This window comes from Aulonocara stuartgranti (genome assembly GCF_965226115.1).
Source record: "Aulonocara stuartgranti genome assembly, chromosome: 15".
Classification (NCBI taxonomy): Eukaryota; Metazoa; Chordata; class Actinopteri; order Cichliformes; family Cichlidae; genus Aulonocara; species Aulonocara stuartgranti.
Window position 1 is genome coordinate 18852345 of NC_138951.1, and position 25946 is coordinate 18878290.

Genomic DNA, 25946 nt, shown 5'->3' on the forward strand with positions numbered 1-25946 from the left:
CACGTAAGCAGCTGTTTGTCTCAGTATTACCCGAAAACATACTGAGGCCTGGTGATCACGAAGTATGTGGGTCATAAAAGCATGTTAGGAAGAGACTAGGGCCATTTTCAGTTCGTGCCTGCTTTCTCTCCAACGCCTTGGCTCAAAGAATGCCCTCAGTGGTGATGCTGAAGTTGACCTCGACCTTGTGAGCCAATTTTTGTTTCATCTCCCACTTCATATGCTGCAGATGCTCCTGCAGCTCAGTCTTCCCATTGTTTGCAGGGATAACCATTTCATTATGAGGAAGAGGAGCAGGAATGTAGTCCAAAGACAAATGGATGTGGAGAGGAACACTGGGACTTTCTCTCTTTTTATCTCTGTTTTTTTCATTTGCTAATTCCCCTTAAGAGGAATGAGTTCATGTTCATGGGCTCTGTTGCCACATGTTGTGGTTCACTTTCTAGAATAAGGATGAGTTAGTTTCTGGTCATACCACAGAGAAGCAGCCAGAAAGAAAACGTGCTTCACGGTCAAAAACATACACAAAACAGTTGCATGACTTAGTGTAATTATTTGAGTACAGAGATTAGACTTAAAGCAGGATGATAATAAGTTGTGATTTAAAAAAAAAATATTGTGTGAATGTGTGTGAATGTGTGTGTGAATGGGTGGATGACTGGATATGTAAAGCGCTTTGGGGTCCTTAGGGAGTCCTTTAGGGGTCCTTTAGAAACATTCCATTCACCTAAAGTAATTTACATCCAATAGTATAACAAAACTGTCTGAAGAAGGCATGACGGAGACACACTTTCGTGTTTTTTATGCAAAATTCTGACCCTACCTTCTGAATCTTGCTCACATTGTTTTTCCAGTCTTCTAATTTCCATTTTTGGTGAGCCTGTGCTGTCTTAGTTGACAGGAGTGGGACCGAATGTAGTCTTCTGCTGTTGTAGACCCTCTGCTTCAGGATTCAACGTGTTATTCATTCAGAGATGCCTTTCTACACACCTTGGTTGATATGTGTGGTTATTTGAGTTATTGCTACCTTCCTATTATCTTGAAGCAGTCTCGCCATTCTCCTCTGACCTCTGACGTCAACAAGGTATTTTTACTCAAAGGACTGCTGCTCACTGCAAATGTTCCTCTTTTTAATCCCCAGAGATGGTTGTGTGAGAAAATCCTAGCAGATCAACAGTTTCTGAAATACTCAGACCAGCCTGTCTTACACCAACAACTATGCAAAGTTTAAAGTTACTTAACTCACTTTTCTTCCCAACTCCAATGCTAAATTTGAACCTCAGCAGGTCGTCTTGACCAAATGTCTAAAATGCATCAAGTGGCTGCCATGTGATTAGATGAAGTCTGAAAGGATTCAGGACTTTCATGCACAAGATCATAAAAAAGTATGTGGATCCTTGAATATAACTAGAAGAATTTCTATCCTGCTTGTTCAGAATCATTATTGCTTAGAAAAAGAAATGCACAGAATATATTTTGCTAAATGTAGTGTTTTTGGATGGGTTAGGATGGCACTTCAAGTGCAGCATCATCCAGGATTTATGAGTCAAGACTCATATGCGTCTTTCTCTCCCTGTGGCTTTTTTCATCTGGAATCAAACAGAATTGCAACTCATGAAAGAATTGTTTCCATACTGCAAACATGCAGAGACTGCCTTCCAGTTTAACTCCACTCCTCAGCTTGTATAAAACACTTTATAGTTCACTCTGTCTCCTGCCCAAACAAGCCACAGTATAACCAGAGATTATATATGCCAAGTAATGAGATGAAGAATAGGGAGGATGGCATGTGGAGTTGATGCTGAGGAGAATTTACAACATCTGCCTTCTTTGTTGTGGCAAATGCATGAGTTGGACCAATGTTTTGGTTAATTTCATGTCTGAACCAGACATGAAGAACCCTCGGTTTCTTGTTATGAAACTGAGTGCTCTTATGGGATGAACAAGAAAATAATCTCATGTATTGTAATTGAGAAAAAACAATGAGAAAAAAAAAAATATATATATAAAAAACCCCAAAACAAAACACTGGTCATATCTTTAGAAAGCAACATTATGCCATAGATTGCTGTGCAGTTTTGCCGTCACAGTCTTGACATGTTGAATCTGGCATGTGACAAGTGAGTGAGGATTTCACTGTTAAATTGAGGCACACACTGAAAGGCTTGCAAGCTGTCAGTTACACAAAGGAGAACATAATTTATACAATGAAAGTCACATTGTATTAAACAAGACTTGAAACTAGTGACTCTGGCCACAAATTCATCAGCAAAGTGTTTCCTGAGGTTGTGGATCAAAGTCTTTGTTTTCCAGACTTCCATAGAAGAAGAATTATTTTCGAAACCAAACGAGTCCCCTCCTCATGGCCATCAGGAATAATGAAAGCTGAATTATTGGCTTCACTTTCCAAACTCCAAAGCTACATTCATGTTTTATATACAGTCTATGGTTCTGGCATGGATTGTTACTGTGACTAGGAAGTGTCCCTTGTGTTAACGGCACAAACTGCTTACAACAATCCATGAACGCTCCAACCTCCTGAAAGAATTCACTGTCAAAGTCTCGTGTCCATCTATGGTAGTTCAGCCTCACAGTATTACACAGGTGGTTCTAATGTTAAAATCTTTCTCCTGAGATACAAAGTTTTGAATTATCAGGTGCCATGATAACTTACAGATCTCACTGTGCCATATTATCCCAGTAGAGCACTTTGATCAAAGACTGCAGGCTTGCTTGTCGTTCCTAGAGCCTCTAAAAGTAGAATGAGAGGCAGAGCCTTTAAGTCTCAGGTTCCTTACACTTTGGATATAGGAGACAGACAACCCCTGTATTTTTAAAGTTAGCCTTAAAGTCTTCCTTTTTGAAGCATCACTTAGTTGTGCATCTTACATCAGACTGTTGGAGGCCTTTCCATGATAGGCACAGCATTTCTGCTCCACTCTCCACGTGTGCCACCGCTGCACATCAGTTACAATGCCCTCTCTGTCCTGTGGTCTGTGTTTTGTTGATCCTTCTTCTTCTTTTATGTTTTTTCTTTAACCTAAGAGCTTGGTTCTGCTGAATGTTTCTTCCTATTGAACAGGAGTGATTTTTGGACTTCTCTCTCTGGCATTGTATGGCCTAGCTGATTATATAAAGCACTTTGAAGTGGGTGGTGTTGCGCATTGGCTCTGTAATTGAACTAGGTAATTATTCTGTATGTAAAAACTAAAAATAATAAGAGAGCCAATAATTTATCTTGTATTTTTAAAGTTTTTTTTTTTTTCCCAAAATCATTTACAAAATGACTGCATCCATACTCAATAGTTTTTTGGGTACAAAATCTTAGTTTTCATCCTTTGATTACACTCATTGGCACAATCGGGGTGTGATATTACACCAGACAGAGATGTGAACAGGCAAAGGCATTCCCATGATTTTCCAGCCTATTCTATGGACTAAAATTGACTAAAATTATTATTTTAGTTTCATCAAATCTCTCCATTGTGAACTAAAATGGCTCAAAATGATCAATATATTAAAAACATTTGCTCTCTCTGGAAAAAATAAAACCCTCACTCACTATCAGAAAACATCTGATCGTGTGGTTAGAGACAAAAAATCTACTTGAAACATCAGTACAATAGTCTACATGTGTGTCAAAGTAGTCCCTCTTGCATACCTTCATGCTTTGATGTATCAAATAAAAAGTTAAAGTCTTACTTTCCTGCAAGATAACTGAAACCATGTTTACACGACTTCACAGCCTTTATTCCGACTGCCGGCCACGGGGTGATTTTTCATACACGTGATTACTGCTAGAAGCTGTCAGTGAAAACACCCATGTGCTGTACACCTCCACATGCCTCAGCTGTCTGATTTCTGTGACACACACACACACACACACACACACACACACACACACACGTCCATCTTAACTTCCTCCCTCTCTTTTCTTTTCACCTGCTGACGTGCAGAGATTTCCTGCTTCCAATTCCCCTCCACAAATCTGCAGAAATAATGAAGTTCACCTGTTTAAACAAATCTACATTTTATTATTTCAGCAGTACATATGCAGCATTTTAGTGGCACATATAAACAGTACACAAAGTAAAAAGCTCTGTGAGTTTTCAGGTGAAATCCTTTTTTTAATTCCTAAGCTCTTCTATCTGTTACGAGCAGCACAGTGTTATAAAAGATACACAGAACACAGCCAAGACATTACAATCCACAAGGACAGTTTTTTTTTGCTGTTAAATGTAATTGAATGAAAATGAGAAAACATTACAAGATGGTTGCAGTATGTGGTCACTTCCAAGGGTATTTCTGAGTAATGACATGAGGGTGTTTTTGTACTCAAACTATTATCTGGAGTCGCTAACTAGCCAGTTAATCACAGCACAACAGTTTTGCTCTGCTGATGTCTAACACACTGGAGCTCAGCCAGTTACCTTGAACTGAGTCAAAATAAACAGAACCAAGAAAAGAAAGCCCACAGTAGAAGACACTGGTTTACATTTTCTGCCTGATAAATTGTACCCATAAGGTAATAGTATATGATTAGCCTGCAATGTATTCACCAGCAGATTAGATTCATCTGAGGTAAATTTAAGCTTTTCTCTGCAGTTGCTGTTTTTGGAAGGCCTCAACCTGTTTTTAAAAAGTGCTCTCAAATACTCTCATCATTTGTAGGACTTATATAAACACCCACGGTTTGATTCCCTTGAACTAAAGTATATGATGCTGTTGTTCACCAGTATGTTCAGTTTTTCGGGTACAAAGAAAGCGTGGGTGTCCTTTCACCTTTGCCACTCATCCAAGTTTTCTCTGGCATGTCTGGGCATCCTACCTTCCTCTCACAACATACCTACATTTGTGATTTTCAAGCTTTTTGAACCAAAGAAAAAGCAGCACAATGGCCCCTAATGCATAATAGAACAATCAGATCCTTTCACTATATGGGGTTCAGTGTTTTTTTGTATTTATTTTGTCACCAATCTGCAGCTCTTTTTATTTAGAAATGTCCAAAGAAATTAAGTCTGATGAAAAATACAGAGAATATGATCTGAACAAATCAACATGCTTTTTTTTCCCAATTCAGTCTTACATTCACCCAGTTTAAAAAAAAAAAAATCGCAATTTTTTGTCCCTTTACTTCCTGTTTGTTAAGTTGGAAATGAAATGGCACAAAATTTGAGCTGGAAACAAAAACTGAAGAAACTGCCACTTGGATGTTATGATATACTGTAACTTTAATTAAAGAAACATATTAAAATTACAAATAACAAAACATGTATAAATACTGTAGTATGCTACAAACCGCCCTTTATTTTCTAAAAAACTAATGCCAGTACAAAATGATTTACAAAAAAAAAATTCAACCTGCTTTTGCTTGTTTTTATGGTTAACTTAACGTATCGTTTTTTTTAAAAGGAGATGACAAACAAACAGATAGAAAAAATATGGAAGGAGTCGAGGGTGTTATTTCTGGCTGTTGTTTTACAAAGGAAGTAATAACTCTGCAGCCAAAGTGCTGAATCTGACGCCTCTAGAAGATAAATGAGAGAAACTCAGAGGCCTGGCCGCCACACAGTCACATTTTGCTTTATCGCTTTCTGTGCTCCAAAAAGAATTTCCACATATCCTTCTGCCTGTCTAAGAAGAATTTGAATGAGAATGAAATAATCTGCTGTAAAATCCAGCCAGGGGTTTACTCTTTAACGCACAACTATTTATGGAGATTTCTACAATAAAAAAAAACAAACTCCATTATATGATATCGATGCAGGCAGTGTTTGTGTGGGTGTGGCTTAGGGCTGCAATCAAAAACTGGATTCAGTGACATAGCCTGAAAAAGTGAAAGTCTTAAACCTGCATTCTTTTTAATGGCCAGCAGCGGGTGGAAATATAAGCCTACAAGCCTATTTGCAGATCTTTAACCTCAGTGAACACTTTTTACCAGGTATTTTTTAAATATAGCACAATCTTTAATTTCTAAATTGTAGTTTCATTGAGAATAAAATAGTAAAGCAGGGCCTGCCTTTGGTTGGCTGGCTTCTTTCTTCAGCATTGAGTTTCTCAGACAGATCCTCCCATGCTTTTCATGGCTAGTTTCAAAAAGACCAAAACAGTAATGCCACTGGCCACAATGCTCACTTTTATATACAATCTAATGGTCTACTTTCCAGATTAAACTTATGCAAATTTTGATTTTATGCAGAGTAAATAGAAAGTCAAAGATGCAAAGTGATGCAAATACAATATTTCAAATATTTTAAGAACAGGTAGAATAAAAAAAAACCCATCATGCTTGGCAGTAAAAGCCTGTGTGCGGTACAAACTTACTGCTGCTTGTACACACCTGCAGCTGAAAGATTTACCTTTGCTTTAATGTAGAAAAACAACAACAACAAAAGAAGATGTCAGTTATTGGTTGTAACTGTATTTGTGGCAAAACTTTGGTCTGAACACTGTATTGTTGAAACATTTATTGGCATTAGTGATTTATCTAATGATTATTTTGTTGTTTCTTCTATAAAATATTAAAAAAATACAAAATCCTGTCACACAGAAAGTTTAAGAAGATAATGTGAAGAGTTTTTGTTAATGTACTGATTAGCTGACAAACTATTTGACCTCTAATATGTTTTATATCATTAAATAGAATGAGCAACAATACAGATGTTGTTGCATTTATTAAAGTGATTATGAAAGAAAAGCCCAGCAGCCCAGAGTTTTCATTGCCTTTCACTAGACACGATGGAGGTATGTAATGTAATGCAGATGTCACATGTGATGATTTAATGTGATCAGCTAGCCAAAGGACACTGATATAACCTGATTATGCACGAGTCCTGAGTCACCCTGTCAATACTTGCAGAAAATACAAGAAAAACACATCAACCATTCTCACTTACATCAGTTTGCTGAATCTGGTTTATCACCTCATTTTCTCTTTCCCGAGACTCCCTCTTTTTGTTCGTCATTTCTGTTTTGCTGTGGCAGGATTGCGGTTTAAAGCAAAAACCTCGACAAACACCAAGGCACTTAGACATGGGGCAGAGAAAACCATTTTTGGCCGCAGCAGAACAAAGTCAAGTTCATCTCCAAAATATTTTTTCCTCTGCTCTCTTGGATCCAGACACCAAGTTTGCAGATTGATTTTCATAAAAAGTAAGTGGGACAAATCTAAGACAGCTCACAGATTTTAAGGCTGGAGAGAATTTAACTTCAGTCTTTTGAGGTTTGTGAGATTGCCAGATTTTTAAGGTGGATAAAAAAACTTTCCAAACTTCAAATATAAAACATGGGTGTGTTCAGGTTTCTGCGTGTATTCTTTTCCAGCTTGCCGCTCCATGTCTTCTGCTGGCTCCGAAGCAATGACGAGGAAACCTGGGAGGTACAAAGTTTTTGGATTTGAAAGCAGCCGTGAAGCTGAAATTCCACTGAGAGTGAGGTAAAATGTGGGAGAAAGGTCCATTGTAGTTGGTCTGATGTTTTGATGTGAGTGAGATTGTGTGTATGCATGTTATTGCTGAAACAAGCCAATTTTTTTGGCAGTAAACACCGACAGACCCACAGTTATAAATCATACAGGGCAGGCCTCCATGCATCCATCTGTTTATACTCATCTGTTCTTCTTCATCATCACTTCATCTGTCAACAGGGGTGACTGTTAACTCTTTCCAGAACTTGTTATTTAATGACATTATTATAATTTTTGCATAAATATAGAAGCCCACGGTAAGCACAGGTTGGTGATTTGCAGTTTAAAGGATGCACACATGAAAAAAACAAACACATTTTTTGGCACTTTGTGCATTTCAAAAACAGACCCTGCTTGTATATTATTGGCTTTCAAAATTGTGTATTTGTTTGCTACATAAACGACTACTGAGCAACATTCAGCTGATGAGTAAACGTCCAGCATCCAAATTGTGTGTTGATTGGTTTTTTTTGGTATTCACAAACTCCTGAAGGAAATATTTTAGGACTTTGTAGCTGTGAAATGTTTTATTTGATTTATGTTTTACTCTTTGTTGTTAGGTTTAACATTTGCTGGGCTTTTTGGATAAAAATAGCTACCACCATGCAACTGGAAATGATGCTGATGCTAAAAAGAATACTTAAGCTCAAAGAATCAGCTAAAAATCTTTGCCAGAATGCAGATTTGATAGATTGCTCAAGCTTTAAAAAAAAAAAATCACTATTAGTACCTGATAGAGCTTTAATCACTAAGGACTATAAAAAGTGACAGAAATATAAAAAAGTTTAAGCCTTAAACTCCACCTCAATAACTATACACTGGAAAAGCGTGAAAGTGGAGAGACTTTTTGACTATGTGACGAGCACTTCTGACCGTTTACTGGACCCGAAGTGCAGAAAGAGGGGTATCTACAGGATGCTGTAAACAAAACTTCATTTAGAATAATTCAAAATTTCGTTTTGCAGCTGTTTTACAAATGGAATAGCATAAACAGATCTGAAAGAAAAGCATGCTTTGTTGAGAAATGGTGAATATAAACAGTACTTTAGTTTGCATTCAAATAAAAGACAAAAAAAAAAAAATAACGAAAAAGTTCAATTAGTTTGATTATGTGGCATCGCCTGGTTTGCAAACCACCAAACAGTTACCTACTTGGGCATTGCTGTAACGTGTAATAAGGCAACACTGTGGTATACTGAGCAAAAGCCATTGCTAAATAATACTGTGAAGAGCAGCTGCCTGCATATGAAAACCAGTTCTCCAGAGACTGTCCTGTCAGTTCCATTGCATGCCTTTTCAGCGCTTTAGTAAGTGGAAATGTAGATGAAGTTGTCAGATCCGGCAATCCTCTCGTGGGTGTCAAAGCAGCAAACCTGGTCCGTGGTGAGCCTCCATTCCTGTTAATGCTGACCTTTGCCCTTTAGTTCAGCCTCATGAAGCATCCTGTCATGTGATCATCCTTCAGCTCATACTGTAGAGTTAATGAAAACATAACTTTTATGTTGGCAAAAGCTGCACTGTGATTCAATCCCGTGGCTCATATAGATATGTTTAGTCATGAACTTCTAACCAAGCTGCAGGTTAAGTTCATGCATCAGGTGAGTTGGCACTTTTTTTTATAGGTAAGTAGGCAGCATACTACTAATATGACACTCTTGCTGCACACGGCAGGGCTTTCAGCACTTGAAGTTTAAGGCAGCGTTTGGGTGATACTTGGCAGCTGCAGCAGTGTTGGGATCCTGAAAGTTCAGACGGTGCAGGTCACACCAGCGTCCTCGACGTGGCCACAGTTGGTTTTGCCCCAACCGGAAAACTTACACTGGTGAATACTGTCTTCTGTCCCTGCGCATGCAACATCATCCATCCAGATCAGACCAGTACCTGCACAGAAAAGAAGAGGAAGCATTACAAAAAAAGACATGTTTTCAAAAATTATCCAGAAAGGAGACTGATGTTTTTATCTGAGGTGAAATTGAAGGGCAGAGCAGAAACAAAACCCCCAGCATGGAATAGAACATCAGTGACATCAGAGATTAAATGAATTAATGCAGTCGCTACATGAAAAGGAGGAACTGTGGCAGAGGCGATTTGCAAAGCAAAGCAACTATGGGCAATGTAAAGCAACTCAAATACGGTGCTCTAAATAAGACTTCACAAATGGATATGTAGAATTTTATGAGCCAAACCATCACCTAATGTAGGCTGGCACTGAGATGAGCTGATCTCCTGGGACTGCAGCTGAGCTTAACTTCATGAACTGCCTGAACTAATGCTATGCTTGATTAATAATTTCTGAACTACACAGACCCTAGTGTCTCTGTGGTTTTCTTCTCTCCTGTTGTCTTTTTTTCCTGACCTGCTTTTATAAAGCCGTTCTGTTTTCCTCATACTGCTGTAAGAAGAATTAAAATGATAGATTTGAAGAAACTTAAGATAAAAAATGGTCAAAACATGAAACATGTCCTGGAATTTAATGGGTTTTATGATTGAATGTAATCATATATTTGGAAGAAGGAAAAATAACATCTGGACTCAAATACCAACAGAGCACCTCCGATTGTTTCTTTTATGCACCACTTTCCCTGTTGTCTATGTGCACATGTTAGAAGTGGAGCCAAAGAGTAGAAACAAATTCTGAACAAATTGTGCTTCTGAGTTTAAATCACCAGCTGAAGTTTGTGAGTGCTGCAAATCAGCTTTGTGTATCTGTTTGTGCTTCAAATTCTAGAAAGTTTAGAAAGTCAAAAGTTTCAGAGACAAGTGGGATTAATCAAATTCTTCTCATCTCCAAAGAATCACTCAAATCATCCTATCCAAAGAAGTTTGTATTCGTGTCTTGTGAAACACAAAGTACTGACACTGCTTCCTCGCAGAACTGTGGATGAGATCGTTTGTATCCGGTAATAGAATAGACATTTCCAGCTGGTAAGCAGACCATTTGGCAGTATTGTTTTACATTATAATCTTTGGTTCCTGTTTGCAAAACTGGAATCGCTGGAGCTTTCAGGAAGTCCCAAATGCTTTAGTTTTGCAACAATTGTAGATGATTGGAGGTTCTCGGCTTCAAGTGTGGGTTAGTGAACATTTGATTGCACTATGATGCAGATTATGCATTAAACTTAAAAGTAACTAAAATTTTTACTTATAGGGCATCTTTCAAGCTAAATTTAAAAACTAAAATGCTAAAAACATACAGATAAAATGTTTTAAAAAGTTGAAAGAGATTTAAGCACATTTATAAAAAAAATTAAAAATCCAAAGGTGATGAACTAAAGACATGAATAGCAATCTACAATTCAGATATTGACACAGTGGACCTGGACTTTGCAATAAGTCCTATTTGATAAAAGCAAGAGTGAACCAGAGATTTAATGTGAGCATCCAAGGTCAGAATTGAACCAAAAGTCATCCCAAGGTTTCTGAGAGAAGATTTGGCAAAAGGTTTAAGGCATCTGAATGGTTCACTCATCATCACTGTTAATGCAATGCAATTTAACCATAAGAACCAAAAACAAGAGGCATAAATCTTCAAATTATTTTCTGTTATAAATATGTGCACCTCTACTTTGCATCTGTGCACTGAAACAAGCACAGAATTCATATAAAACAGAAACATAATTAAGTTCAGGACGGCTCGCTCACAACGCCAAAGTTAAATAAATAAACAAGTTTAAGGCAACCTTCACACTTCCAACTTTCCCTTTTTTTCTTACAGCAGGAAAATAGGTCAAGACAGTGACAAGACAAAGACAGCTGGAGATTAAATTTTAAAATATGCATGAATAAATTAAGGGAACAGGATAATAAAACTGTGATTACCTTAATTTATTTCTGACCTTATGGACTAATCAAAGTGTGAAAACTATATGAAGCTGACTGTAAACTGCTGCCCTGTAGTGAATGTGATAACATCATCACTAAGTCATAACATAATTAGAAATATGGGTCAGTCCTGTCACACCAATATGGGAGCTGCATTAATAATCTATAATGTTCAATATACTGAAATAATAATGACAAGTCTCTGGGCAGTTTAACTGAACAGCATATTAAACCCTGAAAGTCATTTTATGTTTTTGAAGCTCTTTTTCTTAATGGCTCCATTGGTTCCTTTATCTGTGATAGATATTCTATAATGATCAAATGGATTTATGATGTTCATCATGCAAAAAGGTGTTTATGCCACATTTGCTTGTTTAGAAAAGGAGATGTGTTGCCCCAAACTGCCCCTGCATCTGAAATCTACCAGCTGTTCATCCCCACACAGATCATGACAATGGAGCCAGTATTTGGGTAACTGGGCTGTAAACACTGTCCAAATGTCCCTGAAAGCAGCATATTGGTCCATGGTTTGCCTGTCTGTTTAGATTGTTTGGCTGCTAAACTGCATGTACTCCGGGACATCTGTGAGTCTTCACAGAAAACATCACAATGCAGTGATTAAAAGTGAAAAATTACAATAAACTCAAAGGCTATAATTTCATAAATTAGACCACGCAACTTTACGTTTAACCTGGCCAAAACTGTGAAAGGTTTTTGGAGAAGTTACACGACAAATTTATTGTTTATGATTAAAACTATCACAAAAGCTCAAAACATATATATATATAACTTGGTCATTAATAATCCCACTTTTCATACCTGCCAAGTAGTTCAAGGCTTGTTAAGATCAAGAAGATTTTATAGGACTATGATGTTAGGATGATATCTGCTGTTACCCCAATGTATGTACGATTCCTGCCCTATATTTTAAGTGATAAAGTCATCTCTCAGTTACAACTCAAAGGAAAATGTGGGTCACAGTCTTCAAACCAGTATGGGAGCTGCACTCTACATTAATTATCTATAATGCTAAATATACTGAAATAATAATGCCAAGTCTCAGGATGATTTAGCTGAATAGGATATTCAAAGTGAGCAAACTAAGGATCAAAAACAAAAGGGGCTCATTCATTTTAAAACATTACAGCCTTTGAAGCATTCGTTTTATATGCTGTACGTGATTTCTTTTAAAAAATCTTCATGCCAGTAGGACTAACATGACAGCATGAGGTTTAAGTGTTCCATTATGGACCAGTGTATTTGTTAAATTATGCTTTTAAATTGAATTTATAAGCGCTGTCATAATACCACATTCTGCTTTTATATTGTTTTACATGACCTTCAATATGATCAATGAAAATAACAGTTCAGTCAGCAAACCCGATGTTTTCACAACACTGTCAAACTGCCTGTTTCCCACTTTTCATCTGGAACACTTTCGATGCATGGACACAGATTTATCAGATGGACCGTGCATAAATGAAACAGGTCCATGCAGAGAAAGCGTTTGCCAGTTTCCTCTTCCTCTGACATTTTTTATGTTTTGCTGCCTGATTAAAGTCGTGCTGAGAAGCAGGAGGCTTTCACAGAAACACATCCAGACTTCAGGAGAAAGATAAACTACAGGATCAATGGAATATCAGGCTAATGGAAATGACACTGAGATCTGGGCATACCGTTGTGTTTATCATGGTCATAGGGGTCACAGCACTTCTTTTTTAACTTTTAATATTTTTATTGATTTCTTTGAACAATTGCTTTTTTCAGGATGGAAACAAAAACAGTATCTTATATGGCTTTAAAAAGAACAGAGTGCGTAAGTTTCAGTTTATTTAGGATTTTCTGTAATTCACATAGGTTCATTTTGATGTTTGCACAGGGTCAAATATATACATACAAGCTCAAATATACACATAGACTCCCACTAATATTTGGTTAAATGTGATTTTGCTAGCTGCACCTCGACCAGATGCTTTTGTTAGCCATCAACAAGCCACAAGTTGACGACTCTTCCTAACAGGATTAGTAGAGTTAATTTAAATTGGTTGGTTTTATGGCATGACCAGAGTTTTAAGCCTAGCACACACATCTTCAACATGAGGTTGGGGTTTTGGGATGGCCATTCCAGAAACTTAATGTTAGCCTGATTTTCATGTATGACTGGAATCATTGTCCTGTTGGAACACCCAGTTGTGTCCAAGTTTCAACCATTTAGCTGCTGATTTGAGGTGAATTTGAAGAATTTGCAGGTAATCCCCTTTTTTAAATTATTTTATCTACTTTCGGCAATGTACCAGTATCATTGTAAACAGCCCCAGAGCATGATGCTACCACCACCATGCTTGACAGCTGGTACATTGCTCTTACATTTGAAAGCTTCACCTTTACTTATCCAAACATACTTCCTGTCAATTTAGCCAAACACCTCGATTGTCATGGTCCTGAGTCTGTGACTCAGGGTTTTTGTATTAATAAATATTAGCTTGTGTTCTGGTTGTTTTCTGTTAAGCTTTTCCTAGTTAGGTTTTGCGCTCCCCCCTGTTTAGTGTTGGGTCATTCCTGCCCGTGTGTTTCCTCTGTTCGCGGTCTGTGTAATTTTCCTGTTTTACTTTGAAAATCTGTGTCTCGTGATGTCAATTAGGATCAGCTGTGTCTTCCTCCTGTTTTGGCCATTCCTCATTCCCTTCCATGTGTATTTATAGTGTGTGTATACCTGTGCTGATCGTCGCTTCGTCTGTGTATCTCAGTGTCTCTCTGTGCCGTTTTCCCGTGTTTGTATGATTTCAGGTTTGTTCCCTAGTTTTCCCCAGTTTGACTTAGTTTTGTCCTCACTTCTGTTTATTGTCACTCACTGTAAATAAACTCACTCGCATCACCACCATTGTCTGCAACTTGGGTCTTCCTTCACAACAGCACACGACTGCTGCTCCAGCAGTGACATCGATCTTTTTCTTTTCTGGCCATAAAATCTTTCTCCAGAAGGCATTTGGCTTCTCAAAGTGGGCGGCTGCAAATTTCAGTTAAGCTTAAAGGTGTTGATTTTAGAGCAGGGGCTTGTTTCTTGAATGACACCCTCTCAGTCCAAACTTGTTTCACTGTGGACAGTGATGCAGCAGTTCTAAGGTCATGCCTGGCTTGACATTGCCTTGGTGCGTCCTGGGTTGTTTTTGAACATCCTAACAAAGAAGAGTTGAAGTCTTCTTGGAAAAGTGGTGACTCATTTGAATAACTTGTATTTCTGCTGCTGTACAGTTGTTTGAACTGATTGTCTTGGAGTTGTTTAGAAATAGCTCCGAGAGACCCTCCCAGCTTGTGTACATCTACAATTCTCCTTCTTAGATCTTCACTTTGTCCCCTAGACCTTCCCGTTGTTCTGGGTATTGATCAATCCATTGAGTGCTGTCAAACAAATTCTTTTTATGTTGGCAAAAGAGAAACTGCCAGTTGTGGTCAATCATCAGAACAGGTCAAAGAAATCATTAAAACCCCCAAATTACCATGAAATTTATGGCAATAATAAGTGTATTCAAACGTCTAATCACAACTGTATATGTTTTATGCCTGAAAGATGTATTATATATAATCAGTTCCCTGACTGGTTGTGGGAACTGGTTTCTATCCAGTTCTGAAAGATTTAAATATTCACTTGAAGCTATGTTCTTGATGACTAGTTCAATAAACAGAGGATAAGACAGGAGGGAAAAAAATTGACTAATGTATGAGCAATAAAATTCAAAACTGTTTACAGTTCAATGGAAAAGGCTAAACATTGTTTATACAAATATTATGTGTGTATGTAAGAGCCATTTGGAAGAGTTAATCACATTCTTCAGTAATTAAATCGTATTTCAAATCTTGTAGCTCTTTGAACTGTGGATAACAAACACACAGGGCCAGATCAGTGTGGATAATGATAGCACTGCTGGCACCAACAGCCAGATTAACATCCAAATGCTTGTGCTGAATGTTGTTACACACTGCGCCAGTCAGTTTACATACAGGGTACAAAAAACTATTAATTTTTTTAATCAAAGAATTGCTGATTAGTATGGCTCATCTCTCAGCACTAATTATATATAAAAACATCTCAATGTTGTAACTTTTGCAATGAAGTGAACTGAGATGAACCTGGTGATCCAAACAGAGAGTTAAAATCAAAGTTAATCACTGAGTTATAATATTTCAACTTCAACATAATTTTTCAGTGGTGCTCTAATGTGACTGTATTCAGGCAAAAAAACACAAGGAGAAAGATTTTCGCCTTGCGTCTTAGACTCAAAGGTTAACTGGTGTTGCACATTTATAAAATATGATATTTCAACCCACTATCTTCTATCTTCATTGACAATTTTTAAATAAATCACAAAAATTAAAAATGAAATGCCTGTAAAATGTATTTGTTTGGAAATGAGTGTATTATGTGTGCCAGGCTTCCACGACTCACACTTTGCACCTTAAACTCCTAGGACCTGGCGTCCACATATGTGGACATCACATTTTGGGTTACTTAGACCAAAATACTCAATTTTGCTCTACAAGGGCCTGATATCCACTTACGAGGACATTATACTGCCACTGTTCTATCAAAATTTTAAACGAATATCCTCATATGTGCCTCTTATTTTTCTTAAAAACAAAAATAAGGTAAAAAAATAATCTGGTAATTCTTTGTTTTTACATTCATCGGGCCCCAATATGCCCAAATATCAAAGAGAAATTAAAAATCCATGCCGTGGAAGAGTTCAGGTCTTAGGAGGTTAATGTGCACATCCACACAGGATGATAAAGATTTCTTTTATGTCAAATGTTTAATTTAAAGGCTCATTACTGAATAATAATGGATAATAAGGGCAAACATCTATCTGATTCAATCTGCATGCCTCCTACATTCTTGCTCTAAAGATAAACTGCTGCAGCATTGACATCCTGAAAGCAGGAGGACCCCATAACCACATGTGTCTCCATGCGGCCTGCACAAGATGGAAATAAGGTATGTAGAGGGGAAAGAACACATGAGGCTTCAGAGGTAGTTGGTCCATTGTGGTTGTACATGATACTCCAGCTGTTCTGCGGTTGAGCCTTCTGAGGGTTTACTTTAACGGACATGAGCCTTTGAGCCGTTTACTCTGGATCTCAACACACATTTGCAGCACTGTGTGCGCGCCCATGTTTTGTCCGTTTACGCCAAATTTGTGACACTTCACACAAACAAGAGTTGAATCACCAAACCACTGCGTGAGAGTTGAGGGAAACACCCAAGAGAGGGATTTAGAAGACGGAAAAGTAGACGTTTTGTGTAATCAGGCAAAAAACAGCACTGCTGTCTGCAGAAATGAATCAAGCCAAATTTTATTTCTGTGGAATGTAGTTTGTCCAAATTACTGATAATAGCTGTGTTTCAGACAGAGACTTCTGATGTTTCTATTCAACAAGCACTTTTTTAGTAAATTAGACCACATGTGTTAGTCCCGGTCTCAGTGTTTGCTACTTCCTGTTTTATTTTGATAGTGCCTTGTCTGTTGTGTGCTATGTTTAATTTTGCGTCCCCTCTTCTTGTTACTCTGATTCCATTTAGCTGTGTTCCCTGGTGTTTAATTAAACCACCATCTTAGTTTATTTCCCCCTTTTTCCAAGTCCTGTTTTTGGGTCCAATTCTGCTAGCCACACAGCCTATATAACAATAATATATGTTATTTTTCTGCCATATATGTATACGCACAGTGGTGGATATTAAATATGGCCAAAGTTTAATAATATAGCACCTTATGACCTTTATAATAAGGTCAGCACATGTACAAGTAATCTCTGTGACCCAAAAGCTCAGGCTTCAGAGTGCTCTAAATGTTTTCATATTTATTTTTCATCTCTAAATGTTTCATGATGTCAGTAAGAGCAAAGCTACAAGCAAAGCTAAAGATGACCACAGCAGGTAGCTCTGGATGTCTAATTTATCAGACTTTTTACAAACTGAATTGTCAGAAACAAATTGTGAATCTTTGCTTGCTAGGCAAATGTGTAAACAAGTGTGAAGCCACTGATGTCAATAAGAGCAGACACTCAAAATATGGCCATTTTTTGACATATTATTTTTAGTTGCTGTTCAGGACTCCTGTTTTCAAAGGGTATTCTTCCAGAAGAAAGTTAACTTAAAAAGAGAAGAGCTAAAACATCTCATTTCAGACTCAAACTTAGCGACTGTACACAGGACCAGTCTAAGATTAATAAAGATTAACTATGAATAAAAACAAAACAAAACACTTTTTCTTGTAGCTAATTCAAAATTAAAAATAAGTATTAAAAAAGGCTTTAAATGAAACAATTATGCCCCCTTCAATTCTGTTTTCAGAGTTTAATAGAAAGTTCAGTGTTTTTTTGTACAGATGTTTTTCATCACACCATAATAATTATTTAGCTTATGATTCATATGTGATGTAGCCCTGTTGCATCACAGTCAGTGGCTTCTAGGTTTGAATCTGGATCAGAGCACTTCTGCATAGATTTAGGAGTTTCTCTCTTTTACTTGCATGGGTTTCATCTGAATTAATCAAAAACAGGCCAGGTTAATTTCCCCATTAGTGTACCTGACAGAGTACAGAGTACTGTACTCTGGCTCCACTTGTTAAAGCTGGAGCCAGATATAAGCCAGTACTTATTTACAACCCTGCACCCCACCTCTCACATATCTAGAACGTGACCTGATAGGTCATTTGTGCAAACTGTTTTCATAAGTTTGCATAATGCATAATGCAGCTGTATGAAGAAGTGCAAGTAAAAACTGGTGACTTACTTTTGGTTAAAGTTGAAGTCAACACCCTTAATCTTTTTAAAATCTTTTTCTTTTAAAGTTTTATAATCTTTTTATAATCTACTACAGTACTCTGCAAACATTTTACACACTTCTCATTTCTTTATATTTTGCTATGTAAATAGCAAAGGTACATTGTTTATGTTTAAACATGTTTTAGAGTTGAAACTTAATATGGCCACCTTTATTCTTCAACACAGCCTGAACTCTCTTATTTCACTCTCTAATTTCTTTAAGTAGTCCTCAGGAATAGTTCTTCAGGCTTCTTGAAGGACATTCAAAGCTTCTATAGATGTTGGCTGCATTTTGTTTAATTCTCTGTCAAGTAGTGCTCCATTTTGTCTTTTATTTATTTAAATCCAGGCGTGCTCTTTCTGCATTGTGTTGAGGGTGACTGTCATGCTGAAAAATTAATCCACTTCCAGTCCACTTTTCAAGCTTCCCAGTTGGTATTGCATGGTGGATCCGGATCTGAGAATACTTTTCTGCACTCATAATTCCATCAATATTGACACCACTGGCTGTGATGAAGCCTTACACCATGACAGAGCCCCCAAAATATATTACAGATGGGTGTAGGCTAGGGCTGTGCGATATGACCAAAGTATATCCCGATATTCATATCCCGATATAAGACATCTATCGTCTCGGCAACGATGTAAATCACAAAAATGTAACATTTTCTGTAAAGTCTATGAATCTCGGGCAGGTCGACTTGCGTGAAGTGTTTCCAGCCGGGCGTCTTGTACCTGGAGTCAAGTATTTCAACTGATGCATGAAACGATACATTTTTAGACATAAGTTGTAACGGCAGTCCTTTTCTTTGTAAGTATTTATTACACGGCGTGCCCCGGGGAAAAGCCTGTTCTAACGTTTGAGTCTAAGGTTTATTTGTTAGCACCTAATGGCGCTTTTTTTTACTTCTCATCCACAAACACTCTGCATACTCTTTCACGTGATTCCGTTTATTTTGAAAAGTCTCAACAGGATCTCGAGCTTTATTGTGAAAGGTTTATGTGGAAAATAAACAAGCGGACGGTGGAGCCACGCCATGGTTTTACCGTCGTTGTTGCTAACGACAACGCATAAAAGCAGTCACTTGTCTGTTCGTAGTGTGGTTATATTAAATATAAGAGAAAGAGAGAACTTTAAGAAATTAAACGATGAAAAAATATTGCCGTAAACAGTTTATTTTGCGACATCATGAAACAAAAGATAGCGTAAAATGAAACGATAGACGCGTTTATATCGTCGTCCGATATATATCGTTATATCGAACAGCCCTAGTGTAGGCACTCTCTGTTGTACCATAAGACTTCTTCACAACCTTTTCTCCCTGTTTCCCTTCCTAAAGAGTGGCTTCATGACAGCAACCCTTTCATGAAGACCATTTCTGATGAGGCTTCAGTGAACAGTAGATGGATCAACTGAAGGTGCAGATACATCTTTCAGTTCATTTGTCAGGCCTTTGCTGGATTTTCTCCTGTTTCTTAAGAACATGACTTGCTCATCAGCGGTTTGCATCTTTTTGGCTTTTTGGCTAAAAGGGGATTCATGATGTTGGTGTTGATATCTCTACCAAACTGCGTTATCTTTGGTATTTTTCATTGATTGAAAGAAAGAAATTGGAACAAATTTATATGTTTCTTTTTTTATAAGGCTGGTAATAAGTGCCTAAAGACAAAATATTAAACTGGTTCTTTTCAAAGGTATCCGTTACGTGTAGAAAAAACACTGGTTCATCCCTTGAGTTAGATGCCTATTTTTTTTGAATGACTCAAAGGTCAATGGATAACAAAACAAAAAAAACCTTTTTTCTGAAAATGGCCCGGTACAAGGATTGAAGTAAAAATAAGTGAAAAAGCAGCCAGTGCCCAAAGAAAAACTTTAAAAGACCTCCAGATAGCCTGAAAAAGTAGTCTGCCTCCTTATAAACAAAACATAATGAAATGAGGAGTTGCTCAAGACTTTTTCACACTGCTGTGGACGGGTTTATTTTTACTGCAATTATGATGACACAAACCCCAGTTTCCTGGCTGGAGTTCAGGTTTCTCTGAGCCATCATACATAATATAAACTTTAATATAAACTTTATTACTGTTTTCTAAGCAGAAACACTCCTGTGTGTTATTATTAGCAATCAATATGATGTTTCTTTGAATATGTTTAGGGCACGTACTGAATGAGCTAAGGATTTTAGGAGTTGAGAAATGTCCATAGTTTGTTTTACAAGTTTGAAAAATAGTGTTTCAAGTTTCGCTTTTGTGCTTTTTTGATAACTGCTGTGGTATTAATGGAGAAGGACAGGTCATCAGCTAGGTGTACACCCAGGAACTTAACACTGCTGAGCCTTTCCACAGCAGATCCATCTGTGGTGAGGTCTGTGTGGTGATCTCTGCCAGACTTCCTGAAATCGACCACCATCTCTTTTGTTTTGTCCACATTGATAGTGAAATTATGGGATCTACACCAAACTTCAAGCTGCTCCACGTCCAATCTATAAGTGGACTCATCGTTGTCAGTGATGACACCAACCACAGTTGTGTCGTCTGCGAACTTCACAATGTGGTTAGTGCTGAGTCTGGCGGTACAGTCATGTGTGAGCAGACTGAAAAACAGCGGGCTCAGGGCAGTTTTGTATTTCCTAAAGAAATTCAGGGTTTGTAATGTCCGAAATTAATATAAAAGTTTGGAAAAAGTTTGGTTATTTTTAGTTTGGACAAACGTTAAAACAGAAAGCTGGGAGGTTAAAAGGGTGTACAGAGTTTAAGCAGGGTATTTAGAGATTACACAGAAAGTCTCCAGTTCAAATTTATTTAAAATCAAAGATGGAAAATTGTAACTGAAAACTACTGGTCTGTTTATTGGAGCAGGGATGAAGCATGAAAGGTAACCTGACTTGTCTTTGGACTGCTAATTGAATGTATTTTTTACAGTTGTGCCTGATTTTGTGTAGCTCTGGAAAAACTCACCTGTCGTTTCTGCAAACACTCACATACTGTACGTCATTTTGGTAGTCAGGAGGCAAATGAGTGGCTTTCTCATCAAGTCATTTTATTTTGTTCTGTCCTTTCACAGATGCTATGAGTAAGACAAAGGCTAAAACGGAATCAGAAAGGTTAGTGAGTCATCTGAAAATGTATGTGAATTCCAGATAGTTTAAAATTGAATCCAGCCATGATGTTAGCCTGTGCTGTTTTCTTGAGGTTGTCCCCTGGAACAAAAGCATGATTTCCCTCAATTTTCCAGACTTATTGGTAACAACTCAGCCTGGACAGAGGCTCTGAATGATGTCAGGCTGACTGCTGAATGAAATAAAATGGGGAAAGAAACAGATGGATATGACCCATGAGAGTCTTTCTTGACGACATCTGGCTAGCACGACTTTCACCATAAAAGTTTAATATTAATCCCTGCAGCATTTTAGGGTACAGTTGTGCCACTCAAATCCAAAAAGCAGAGTTAGTAAAAATCAGAGCGACTTCCATCATTAAGTTTCACCATGGATATGTATTGTAGATAAAAACAATGATTGCCATGTTCCTCATTGCAGATCATGAGCGCTGACCTATAAAGAATGAGCTTAAAAACTCAGAAAAGACGATTACATTGCTATTACATCAGACTCAACAAGTGAAAGGTTTATTCACTTAGTCAACTGGTTCAAATGGGAACAGCCTGACTTGGTGCCAGATCCCACAGTTTGCCTTCAGAGGTCTTGCTGAGTCCATGCCTTGGTAAATCTAAGCTGTTTTGGCAGTAGCATGCAAGTAACCAACAAACATAATGCCATAAGGTTTTGACCCATTGATATATGGGTGTTTTGACACAAAATGGTTTATAATGTGCTTCTAATTCACCCCAGCACTCACTCACACTTACATGCTGATGGTGGCAAACCAAAACCCATTAAAGACACTTTGGCAGAAGAGCTGAAACCAAACATGCATTTTGTGGAAATTCTAACATTTCCTGAAACATGAGCACTGCTTTACCACATGACAACAATAAAGCTGTGATGAAAAGACAAGAAAAAAACAACAACAATGTGATGCCCTTATACTAAAATTCCAGTGGTTAATAGTGTCATGGTCCTGAGTCTCTGAGCCAATGTTTTGACTTTTGCAAAGTTTATGGTTCATTGAGTTTTGTATTTTTGGTTATCATTTAGGACTTTAGTTTTTAAGTTCTGGTTACATGTGTAATGTGGGTTCTCTTTACATCTTAATTATTGATTTGTATGTACTTCTCTGTGACTCCGTTTAGTATGGCCACCCTCAGTGTCTCTTTGTTTCTCATTAAGTCTTCATTTATGTTATGTCCTGCTTCATTTTGGTACTTCTTTGTCTTTTGTGGTTTGTATATAGTTTTTTTTTTTTTACCTTGTCTAGTTACCTAGATTCTGTTTAAATGTGCCTCATTTGCCCCCTTGTGTTCAGTTCTTTTAATTGCCCTCTTGTGTGTATACGATGTCTTCCTCATTCTATATAGAGTTTTTCCACCAGTTTAAAATAAGACTGTGCATTTGTGCAACCTGCTAGTCACCCACCTACTACAATGACAGCCACCTGCTTGCCAGATCCTGCTACCCCTAAGTCTAAGTCCTCTGAAAGGAAGTGTTGATTTTGGCAATGCTGTTCAGCCTCATTGCTGCAGCAATAGCACAGCAGCAGTGTTCACTTCCCCTAAATGCTTTCTTGTGTGTATATAAGCAGTGTCTTCCCCTGAGTCATCGTCACAGTGTCTGTTTTTGGTTCTTGTGTCTTCTCTGCCTGAATTATTGGATTCCTCTATTGACTTATATTTTATTTAATTTTTGATTTTCCATCTATTTAAATAAAGCTACATTTCCAGTTTATTCTGTTGCCTTAAGACTTTGAATGTGTTCGCTGGTCCACTGCAGGATACTGTGTCAACGTTATGATTTGATTTAATCTGATATAAAAACCCCACCTGGATTCAAATCATTCTCAATTCTTTTTTTTTATTTGTATTTGACGGTGAATGCACTAACACATATCCCACCCCCATCTTCTTAAAGGACTTAAACTCGGTCCAGCAGTTTTGCTGCCTCTGGTTCAGATCCAAACACTATTGAAATGAACCAAGTTTCTCTCCAAAGGGATGTTTGGTTTTCAAGACCTCCTCAGCTGGCTTGGCACCATTATAGCATTAGCCACCTTTTCCTGACTCTTTGACTCATACATGTAAGAAAGTAATGTGTTTCCTCCTTTGTTAACCATATTTCTGTCAAAAGGGGCCTTTGATGAGTTGCAGTCTCATAATTCCCACCTTGCAAGTGTAGCTGCATTAAATGAATGAATTCATTGATTGCAATAATAGCATATGGCCAAAGCAAATCTTGGCTTTTCTCAAGGCCCACCAGTGCGTCTTGTCACATCACACCACTGATGTAAAGGATGGTCAACATGCAACAGTAAACTGCTCCTTTTAAATCATTATACAGTAAATGCTGATTGAACAATGTAGTGAGTACAAATTAATAAATCCTTTGCAGTTCTGTTTGGTTTTCTATAAGGCCTACTATACTATTCTGAATACAAAATCTCCTGGGAAATTCAAGGCTAAAAGGAAGAGGATCTTGTTTATGTTACCTCTGCGAAGGAGGTTATATCCTTGTTGTTGTTTTTTTCATTTAAAGGATCACTTGGAAGTTTATGAATAGATTCAAAGTTTTTACCAGGGGTGGTCTGAGCCTGCTTTTACAGATTATTCTGGAACATATCTTTCACCATTCAGATTTGACATTTTGGTGTCATAATGTCATAAATACATATAAAACTGGAAGATGTAAAATTGGAAATTTTAGTTTCAACTGGCATACTGTTTTACTAATTAATGCATGGCCTAACCTTCTACACAAGCCACAGCCAAAAAATATGGCCACCTATTTGGTGTTTCTGTCAACACTGACATGGTGGACCAAGTCGACCTATTACATCCTTTGGCACAATATGAGGTTGAATAAACGCACGTAAGTGTTACATGAACTGAATGACAGCAAGGTCTGCACCAAACACACCAATGAAATAAGAGTGTTACGCACCCTGCCCGAAGCGTCCAGTCTTATGAACCTCAGTTGCTCCTTGGTATCCCAGCATCCTGCAGACTACATCTCCATCCTTTTTATCCCAGACATCATCGCACACAGTTCCCCAGCGATGTTCATGGAAAACTTCCACACGGCCTTCGTGAAGACCTGACCCATTCACCAACCGTACCAAGGTCTCCTCCACTGAAAACCAAACACACAAAACAGAAGCTTTGTATCCAGATACACAAATGCATTGGCAGAGGGATTCCTACATTTTTGCTGCAACTATTTAGTGTGTTTGCAGAGTGTTTATAAGCATTCCATTGTTATTTATGCCAAAAAGACAACAATAAAGGCCCTCGCTCATTTTTGGAGGGACTCATTCATTGTGTTTATAAGTTTAATGAAGCTCTGTGAATCACATCAATATGAAAACAAACTGAGATGAATGGGTTTTTTTTTGACATGCTGAAAAATAAAAATTCCATAAACCACAGAAAAACACTCTGATTTAAGAAGAACAATAAATAAAAATACCCTGGAAACTTTTTGTGTTCTTTTGTGAACCCTCTTTAAAAATTTTGACGTATGTTTCTTTCTGAATATACTGTTTTCTGTGATTGTAAAGCCTATAATATGGCAACAATCTCACGGATGTGAAGCGAATCCATTGAAGGGTTTTGAAATTCATAACTTCCTACTTTGGAACTTCACAGTATGCATCTGCAAGCATTTATCCAGTTTAGCTCATTTGAGCACTAAAGACTAACAGCTGCTTAAAAATACTGAGGAAAGGAGGGAAAGTGAGTGAATAAATAAAAGGAGAGATAGAAACTGTAAGTGGACATCAAAGATGAGAAGTAAAAAAGGAGACAAAGGGATGAATTAAAGTAGATTGCTAACAGGCTAAGAGTTTTGCATAGTCAAAACATTTTTATAACATTGTTAAAAAAAACTGTAAAGGTAGGGGTGTGGTAAATTTGACTGAGGATTAAGGCAACACTGGGAGCTTTAAGTTACTGACTGAGATGGCTCCACTTTGTTTCTGCTATTTGTTGCTTTTGAAGTATTTTAATTTGTTTATCTGTCAAATGTCGATCATGTTTGTACTTCGGTTTTGATGCAAAAACTTTTAGCATTTTATTAGTCCTTACTTTACACTACTTAGCAGATATGCTTGCACCCATAAGGTCAATGGATACAGCAATGCTCTGGTTCAAACATGGTAACTTCTGGCTCCCCAAAAAAACCTAACAGAGAATTAGGCAAAACATTCATGTTAAAGCTTCAAAACGTAACCTAACACTGCGACTACACTTTATGACATTCTTTTATACACAGTCTCTGTAAAAGATTCCTCACATAGGTGAACAAAACAACCATCTCTGTATTATTGTTGTTGTTCTGGTTTGACAGAGTATTTTGGCTCCTGTAATATAATAAAAATCTAAAGGTTGAAATATGGTCGCAGGGCCCTGGAGTGTAAGCTATCACAGGGCGGAATTTTAGGATCATCCTTTTTTGAAGGAAGCTGGTTAGTTTTTAAATTTGTAAACCTCTAGGAATGCATGTAAATAAAAGTACTAGAGATGCCCCATTTTCATGGATTTAGGGTTGGAAAGCCTTGCTCAGGGGTGCCATGTCCACAAACTTGCATGTAAGAGCTTACAGAACAAGTGTGTGTGTAAATGAGTGTGTTTGTTTTAGCAGAAGCTTCATGGCTCTGCAGTTCATCTGGTATTCCTCAAAGTATGCAGCAGCTGTTCTCATGTGATTGATTTGATTTATCACCTTTCAGA

The 25946-nt window shown here is 37.6% G+C and overlaps 1 protein-coding gene across 1 annotated transcript in view; it reads right to left on the reverse strand.

Moving 5' to 3' along the window:
• Positions 1 to 4013: 4013 nt before the first annotated feature.
• Positions 4014 to 25946, reverse strand: part of scara5 (scavenger receptor class A, member 5 (putative)) — a 103293-nt gene continuing 81360 nt past the window's right edge. The window contains exons 11-12 of the mRNA XM_082504953.1: positions 24160 to 24348; positions 4014 to 9346 (exon numbers count right to left, since the gene is read on the reverse strand). Coding sequence (XP_082361079.1) covers positions 9213 to 9346; positions 24160 to 24348 — 323 coding nt within the window. The 3' untranslated portion in view covers positions 4014 to 9212. The remainder of the gene's footprint in view (positions 9347 to 24159; positions 24349 to 25946) is intronic.